Below are 8,669 nucleotides of genomic sequence, written 5' to 3'. Positions count from 1 at the left end.
ATGTATATATATGTATACGTATATGTATATATATATATATATATATATATATATATATGTGTGTGTGTGTGTGTGTATAAAGCAGCCATGTTTTATGGTACAATGGTTTATGGTTTGAATATATGAATATAAAAAATATTGTTCTTAATTTTCCCCATTGGTGGGGTGAAATAAATGAACAACCAATAAGATTTAAGCTTATTGGCAGGTCTGGACGAAACAATTAATATATGTTTAAGAACTGTTGCCATTTCTTCAACTCGGCCTGTAACCGCCAGAAAACTAAAGAAGAGGAAGAATTTTTCGTCAACTCGTTTTCATCCCGCTTGACGCAGTCTCTGCGCATGCGCAATGTTAAATGGACGCAGGTGTTCGGAATCGAGACGACGACGACGAACTTCAGATGTGTGGCAGCACAACTAGGTATGTTGATGACCTACTTATAAACTAAGTTCTCACCGTGTACGCTGTCGTCATTGTATTGAGCATAAAAACTTAAATAAAATAATTTATTTTGCTCGATGTGTTGTAAGCGCAAAAGGTCCATTTTATTAACTTAGTTTAAACGAAGTATACGTTACTGTCTAACCATCAGTTGAGACCAGTTTCTTATTTGTTACATTACAGAAATCGATTTTCAGTAAACATTGTTTTGAATATACAGTTTGGAAGAGATTTTAATCAGTTGTAAGAGCTTTGTCATAGGCCGTTAACTGTGAGGCCTGTAACTTACTCCGCTTCTAGAACATGCTCTTCACGTGTCGTTCACGTGGAAATGAACCGCGTGAGATAACTTATGCGTTACGATAGCTTCATTAAGTCATTTCTATATTCGATTTTGTGATTTATTCATGCAGTGGAAGTGTAAATTCACCTTTTTTTTGTGTGTGAAAAGAGTGCTCAGCTGCTAAAACACTACCGATTGAAATATGGAAGAAGTACTCCAATTCCATGTATCTATACCGATTGTCTATGTTCAAGTCATTTAATTCACTTAGAGTGCACTTAACGAAAAATCATTCACATCAGGTAACGTACATGGTAGCCAGACCAATGCACTTAAGAATACCCCTTTGATATTTCACTGCCTACTTCGCAGTTTTGAGGAGCCCTGCACAGAATCCATAGAGGCAGCACCTGAAAAATAATGAAATGGTGCAGTGTCCATACTGAAATTGCAATTTTAAGAGTAATGTCTACTCTACATTTAATTCATAATTAATATAATTAAAAATTTACTTTTTGTGTCTTTCTGATAATTTAGGTGCTCATTGATTGGCAGTGTCGGTTCTGCTTTGCCAAAAGGAGTGAAATCCAGGAGGAGGAGGAGGTGGTCCAGTCGGAACATTTTCTATGCAGATTTAAAATCGAAATTCAACTTCATTTACCACTTTTGAGGTTGATGTTTAATTTATACTTGCATGTTTCAGTGACGTGATTAATTTTAGTCTGGCTTACCTTTTTTTTATTTATTTATTTTTTGATATTGGAGTTCAGTCGCATATCTGGCAAAAACCTGCAAACCGAATTTTCAAGAACTGGACAGATTCACTCAACGGTTCATTCATATCTTCAAGGCCAAAGGGGGAGACATTGGATGTAAGCTTAAGAAGATTCTGCAACAGATTGAAAATGAGGTAAGCTACACAGGCACACCCTATTTATTTATTTTCTGGTAAAACAACTGTTGCTCTGTGTTGTGTTTGTGCTATGAATGCTATTAACTCTTACTTTTTACAATGTTACATAACTTTACAGAAATCTGAAATCATTGGTAGGCGAACAGCCGTTCTTCATGGCCTTCCACTTCTCCTTAGAGCAGACCCGACTGATTTTTACAAGACATGTTTTGTAAGTAGCTTTGTCTGTGATTATTCTGGTTATTTAACTGTTGCAAACACTTCTTAAACCAATTTTGCGACCTGATAGGAAATGTAATTAAGAAATATGAAAAAAATTAGGATACAGAAAAAGTGAAAGATAAATTAAGAATTAATAGAAAATAAAAAATTAAAGCAAAAAAATATTAGTTAGATAAGAGAGTAAGATCATGAGAACGAAAAGAGGTAATAATGTTTAGGAAATTAGACAAAGGTTGGTACAATTAAGGACAACAGTCCGATAAGGAGAACAGAAAAGAGGAGGTATCTCATCAGAATTATCTTAATTTGTGTTCTGAAGATGAACAAAGGTCTTACTGGTTTAAAACAACATGACTGTGAGTAATTAATGACAGAATACTCACTTTTGGGCGAACTATCCCTTCAACAAGAACTAATCGCTAATAAGCAAATACTTAATATTTTATAATGTAATCATTATTGAAGTGATTGATGTTTCTTGCATGTTGTAGTTTGACAATAATTATTTGATCCCTAATTAATGCGGTCTGTAGCTTTTTATATTTTATATAAGTACTCCTGTCCATATGCCGAAATGACAATGTTGAGATTACATTGTTTTTTTTTTTTAATTTTTCATTGGGCTACCTATAGCTGTCGTCATTTTGTGCTTTCATTGAGACATTGTTTCAACAATGTTAGGAAACATTTATTTCCATCAAGAGTTGCATTAATTTTTGGCCAAGATCTTGTAATGACAATGGGAGAGTCAAGCCAACTCCAGCATATCCTAAAGGCTTTCAGTAGGGTGAAGATCAATTCAATTCATAAATGAAAATGATTCCTCATGCTCACTGAACCTTTTTTTTCTTCACACTTTTGGTCCAAAGAATCTTGACACTGTCATCCTGAAATATATGGAGATGGGTGTTTCTTCTGACATAGCTGTGTAAATGGATAGTTCACCCAAAAATAAAAACAAAAATTGTCATTAATCACTCAGCCTTTTGTTGTTCCAAACCCGTAAGAGTTTCATCCATCTTCAGAATAAAAATGTACGCATTTTGAATGAAATCGAAGAGCTTCCTGATCCTGCATTGACAGCAATGTAACTAAAATGTTCCAAAAGCCAGAAATGTAGTAAGGACATCGTTAAAATATTCCATGGGACATCAGTGGTTCAAACTTAAATAAAAATAACTACAAGAATCCTTTTTTGCCCAAAGAAACCAAAAACATGGTTTGTAAAATGGATTCATGATGTACTGACTCATTATAGAAATTGTCAATTTTGAACACAAAACAAAAAGCTACGGACTGGAGCTTTTATTGTTTTGACCCATTTTGGTATCACAACAAAATCTACTATTTTAACTAAAAGTTCAGTGTTTATTCACAAGTCAAGTCACCTTTATTTATATAGCGCTTTAAACAAAATACATTGCGTCAAAGCAATTGAACAACATTTATTATGAAAACAGTGTGTCAATAATGCAAAATGATAGTTAAAGGCAGTTCATCATTGAATTCAGTGATGTCATCTCTGTTCAGTTAAATAGTGTCTGTGCATTTATTTGCAATCAAGTCAACGATATCGCTGTAGATGAAGTGACTCCAACTAAGCAAGCCAGAGGTGACAGCGGCAAGGAACCGAAACTCCATCGGTGACAGAATGGAGAAAAAAACCTTGGGAGAAACCAGGCTCAGTTGGGGTCAGTTCTCCTCTGACCAGACGAAACCAGTAGTTCAATTCCAGACTGCAGCAAAGTCAGATTGTGCAGAAGAATCATCTGTTTCCTGTGTTCTTGTGGTAACAAGTAAACAGTCAGTAATAAAATAAGAACTAATGAACAAATCACAAGCACTAGCACCAAATAAATACACAACTACAAAGACACAAAATAAACGGGGGTTTACGTTTTTTGGGGTAGTTCTAACAATAGTATTTAGCTATAGAAATTACATTGCCTGGCCAAACAACAACAAAATAATCCTTGGAAATACTTAAGTGTTAGAATTTTATGGCCAGACAATGTATATTTAATTTATGTAGTGAAGATAATTCAGTGTTGCTTTACATTTAATTATTCAATTTCTGCAGCTGAATTGTTAGAACTGCCTGAAACTTAAACCCCTGTTTATTTTGTGGCTTTGTTGTTGTGTATTTATTTGGTGCGACTGCTTGTGATTTGCTCATTAGTTCTTATTTTATTACTGACTGTTCACATGTCTTGAATAAACACTGAACTTAAGTTAAATTAGTAGATTTTTGTGATTTGTCAAAAAAACAAAACTTATTTTTAGTTTTATTCTTATCGACATAAAAAGTAGCTCCGGCTACAACGTTCTTATACAAGACACAGACAGTTCTGTTTATTAACCGCCTGAGCACCAAGTTATGGACTGCAGCTTAAATAAAAAGAATACATTTTATTTTGTGGCAGCTCAAGTAAAAAACAATTGTGGGAAATTCAAAATATATCGCAGGAAAACAAAATCATCCTCTGCATCTGCTGCTGTGTCAAATATGAAAAGAACTTTGCGTCATAATACGTTAATTTATTTGCATATTTTTAACATGAATATATGTTCTGAATGTATGATGTTACTTTCACTTCATTCTTGTCATATGCTGCTCATGTTTTTAGGACTGTGATGACAAAGGAGAGATGTCCGGAATTTCAATCGGAATATTGTTTGTGATACCTGAGGACTCTGCAACCGTGCCTTACTGTTTGCATCTGGATGCCACATTCACTGCAATTATTTTGGAAGGTAGAGTTGTAATGGATGATCTGGGAAACCTTCCCAAAGCAATGTGCCTGCTTTTTTGGCTCATTTATGCTCTGAATGTAGAGTATCCTGCTGTACTGAAGAACATGTTTGATTTCTTTCAAAGTGTGATTGTCACTCGGGGCAAGTCTCTCAAACCTGAAAAATCGCCTGTTGCTGTAACATTGTTGTGCCATGATTGACCATTTTTCAGTTTGTTCAGAATTGACCATTGCGGAGATAGAAAATAGTAATCAGGAATGTAATTTTATATTTTAGAATATAGTGTAGTCTTTAAAGAAACTTTTAAAATAAATAGGAAGGTTGTTCAGTACTAAAAAAACAGAAGAATCTTTTGTTTCTTGTAGGAAAACGTGCAATTTGCTTAACAGGGTTAAGTGGTTTGTTTTAGAAAAGGTGCTAATTTTAGAAAAAAATGCTGTATTTCACCACTGTGAGAAAAGGTAAAAATGTCAAAAAAGGGAGCATTGATTGTATGTAATTGCTGTATGTGAAAAAATGCAGTGTGCTGTGTTGATTTGAAGGCATGACATTGTTTTATGGAACAAATAAATGTCCCAGTGTTGTGTCAAAGATATTTTGTCTGTTTTAACTTAGAATTTTTAGTACAACTTACTTGAGAAATTTAAGGTAATCAGTTTCCACACTTTTTTCTAGTAATGTGAACAAGCAGACTTGTTAAGTTTACTCTTTTGATTGTACTAAAATTATCTTGAATGTGTAAGTTGGCTCAACTGGTCAGATTGAGTTACGAATACTCAAGTTTTCTAGTTACCACTACAAATACCCAAGTTAGATTTGCAAAGCTGCAATAAGTTGTATCAACTCAAAATTGATTAACTAATTTGCTTGAGAGATTTGAGGTAATCAGTTTCCACAGGTTTTCCAAGTAAATTCAACTAATTGCTTTTTACAGTGTAGCAATGTCCCTGATAATACAGCAAAAGAGAATGAAAATCGCTAAGAAGGTGTGGGAAGGGGGGTGGCTTTCAAATCTCACTAAATACTAAAAAACTCAAAAAAAAAAATATATATATATATATATATATATATATATATATATATAGAACCGTGAGAGCACAACACTATAAAACATTATACCATAAGTATGGTTGAATAAGCTTTACCTTGTTTTTGTTGTTGTTGTTATTGTTGTTTATTGAGTAATTGAGCAGTCAGTCTGATATTTCTAAGATTGCTTCAGTTGAATTACAATGATCAAAATTATATCTGCTGAATATAAGGAATTGAATATATAAGGATTTTTTTTATTATTATTATTATTATTTTTTTTTTGTATTTAAAAAAAAAACAAAAAAAACCTAGACATAGCTCAAAGTCCCCAGTGGAGTGGAATTATGTTTCTCTTCTACCTAAGGAATGCTTCAGTCAGCCTTAGGTCAATTCACTTCCTTCTATTGAAACAGTAGCAACATCCCCATTTAAACGCAAATATTGAGCTTCCTGTTGACAGAATGGAAATCCCACAGATCCAACACAGCTGGCCAGTTCACAACAATTGTCTCTGCTCTCGCTGAGATGATTACACTCAGGAGACTTGACAAAAGGAGTCTCTGTGTGAGAGATATGTGCTTCAAGTCTAAAAAAATATATATTTTCATCTTTGTCCCCAGTTACCTGCCATAAAGACCAAGGTGACCAAGATGTGCTTTCAGTTTCAACACCCCTGCCCTTTAACAGCACATGTCAGCACATGTGTGTAATCGGTTCGCAAAACACAAATCTGTGGTGATTAAGAGTTCAGGGGTGCTAGTCCAAGCCTCCGCGTGTCTGAAGGTTCACACACAGGACATGAGCCGAAGATTAGTTTGGGTCTGGGAGGAAGTCGAGTTTGGCGTTATAGAAATTAATACAGGGCTGAAACTGCATGATTAGGACTGAGGTAATGGAATTAGCAGACCTCTCCATTTTGCAAAGGTCTAGGAGCGGAGAACAGACACTTTGAACCTGGCATTACTAATCACGGTGGGCGTAATGCTCTGCATACCATACACGGGGTTGTGACATCAGAAATAAAAATGTTATGTGGTTCATTCCGCGTAACTAATTCCGGTCACCGATATCTTGCTCAACAGCCCTGCCTTTTGCGAATCTCACACCCAAAAACAGTACCGCAGAACAGAAGCTTTCAATCTTTCACCTCAGTGGTTACATCTTGATTCTGATGTTACAAATCACAATTATTATTTTGTGAAGTATCATGTTGCTTTTGAAATAATATTTAGAAAATCACATGTATTTTCCACCTTCCCGCTATGAGGCAATCCCTCTGCTGTGATTACCCACCCTTAAATATGCTTCCTTCGTTTGTTATTGAAAAAGGTATGAAGGGCAAATTGGCCCATGATGAAACTCTCTGGCAATTTGAACTCTGTCAAGTCCTTAAAACTTAAGGGAATATGTTCTGGGAATTAATGAATTCAACATGTGAGTGCAAAGAAAAGTGACATGAAAGTATTGCCGCAGTCTGATTTCTCTTACAACTGCGGCTGCATTCTTATTTTGCAGCTTTCTGCTCCGGGTCGTCTCTTCACACATCTCAACATCAAAAATGATGTGCTAACTGGCTGTTGAAAACTGCATTGCAAGCACTGGCTCTGTTAGGCTATTTGCCTGATTGTATGGGGTAATAAAATTAGCATTAATATGCTTCCTGAAAGATAAATCAGTAACTAGCTTTGATATTTCTGTGTATTTATTTCTTTGTTATTGAATTAAGCAAAAGGTTTTTAATATCTAAAACCAATCCTGACAACTTATCACAACAATGTGAATGTAACTTTTCCCAAATCTAAAGAAAACAAAAGCCATTTTTAAACTTCAGATTTCATCAAAAGCAGAAACATCCTTAGCCTGAATGTGTCTTGATGATCGTATTCTTCATGCTGCATAATTTAGCTGAAGCCTTGCAGGGTGCTTTCAATGCATATTCCTCAGGTAGTTCTCATTAGCTTTTGAAGGGGTTCTTTGTGTTTCATTATTAAAACAAATTTTTTACTGGTATGACCGTAACAATTATTCATAGACATGTTACAAAAGCAAAACATTTCCAGCTTTTATGCTCTCATTGCTTCATTCCCAATGTGGCAATAAATCATTTGTGCTCAGTGTGAAAGTCTGATTTATTTAAAGTGGGCCATTTTCAATAAGACTTAAGTGGAAGGAGTGCGATTCAAACATGTTATTCCATCCAGACTTATCATGTTAAGTGAACATTAGTGTCTCGTTAAGATCAGTCCAAACGCCTCAAATATGCTGTACATCAGCTTTCTCCAAGGGCCTCCAAGTGCTTGGCTGCTCACCCAGGGCAAATAAGAGAAGACAACAACCCTGCTGTTTTTAAATCACACACTTCACAAGGCATCCATTGTCTCATGCTCTCTGGTACAGTAGGTGTTGGTGCAAACAATGTCTGCTGGACAGCGACAGGGTTAAACACCACAGTTGTGCCTGTAGGAGGCATAAGGAAAGGTCTCCAATGACGATGAAGAACATAAGGTATGCTAATCCTAGCTTCTGGAATGAGGAATCCACATGCAAGAAGCAGTTACATTTCGATACTACACTCATACTAGTAGTAGTAGTAGTAGTAGTAAGAGCAGACTGCTGAGGCTACACTGCTGAGACAGACTGCTCTTACTACAAGAGTTCATGTCTCGCTCTGCTCTGCTTGCGGCTCGCTTTTTTGAATAAAGACGGTCCCGCACCTCATCCGCTACAAGCAGATTTGAAGAGAATGAGCGTAGCATTTTTTATATGCCAGAATGTGTACACATAAAGATCATCAAAACTCCTCTTATACGAGTGGTTTTATCTTTTTTAAGCCGATTAAAATGGAATGCTGTCACTATGATTTTTATCACTGACAGCTTCAAATTGGACAGGTCTGGGCCACATCCACGCTGAGGATGCGCACATGGGAGCTGACTGCTCTGCTATGAGAGCATAAAATCTGGCGAAGCATTTTCAGGGAAAGCAAATTTCATCTTCTGAGTTTGGGGTCCCTATATGGCG

The 8,669-nt window shown here is 35.7% G+C and overlaps 1 protein-coding gene across 11 annotated transcripts; it reads left to right on the top strand.

Annotated features, from left to right (window-relative positions):
• Positions 1-215: 215 nt before the first annotated feature.
• Positions 216-5,209, top strand: LOC128016716 (uncharacterized). Of its 11 annotated transcripts, none has more exons than XR_008184265.1 (5): positions 223-423; positions 1,283-1,398; positions 1,493-1,637; positions 1,759-1,851; positions 4,490-5,209. XR_008184265.1 is itself a non-coding variant. In XM_052601421.1 (5 exons), the coding sequence occupies exons 1-5, from the start codon at positions 1,148-1,150 to the stop codon at positions 4,814-4,816; spliced, it is 732 nt and encodes a 243-aa protein (XP_052457381.1). In that variant the 5' UTR covers positions 511-1,147; the 3' UTR covers positions 4,817-5,209. The 11 variants fall into 11 exon arrangements, 6 of the variants coding, with proteins under 6 accessions (XP_052457380.1, XP_052457385.1, XP_052457381.1 ...); XR_008184262.1 differs by having other exon boundaries at positions 226-423; positions 1,265-1,398; XR_008184263.1 differs by having other exon boundaries at positions 227-423; positions 1,498-1,637.
• The last annotated feature ends 3,460 nt before the right edge of the window (positions 5,210-8,669 follow it).

This window comes from Carassius gibelio, chromosome A7 (genome assembly GCF_023724105.1).
Source record: "Carassius gibelio isolate Cgi1373 ecotype wild population from Czech Republic chromosome A7, carGib1.2-hapl.c, whole genome shotgun sequence".
Lineage (NCBI taxonomy): Eukaryota > Metazoa > Chordata > Actinopteri > Cypriniformes > Cyprinidae > Carassius > Carassius gibelio.
The sequence above is the reverse complement of the archived record's forward strand: the minus strand, read 5'-3'. Positions and strand labels throughout refer to the sequence as shown.

Excerpts from the sequence above, each read along its gene's own strand:
- LOC128016716 (XM_052601420.1), top strand. The coding sequence starts at position 231 with ATGTTTAAGAACTGTTGCCATTTCTTCAACTCGGCCTGTAACCGCCAG. Across the intron at positions 424-1,497 it reads ATGTGTGGCAGCACAACTAG|TCGCATATCTGGCAAAAACC; the intron begins GTATGTTGATGA and ends ATTGGAGTTCAG. Across the intron at positions 1,638-1,758 it reads TGCAACAGATTGAAAATGAG|AAATCTGAAATCATTGGTAG; the intron begins GTAAGCTACACA and ends ATAACTTTACAG.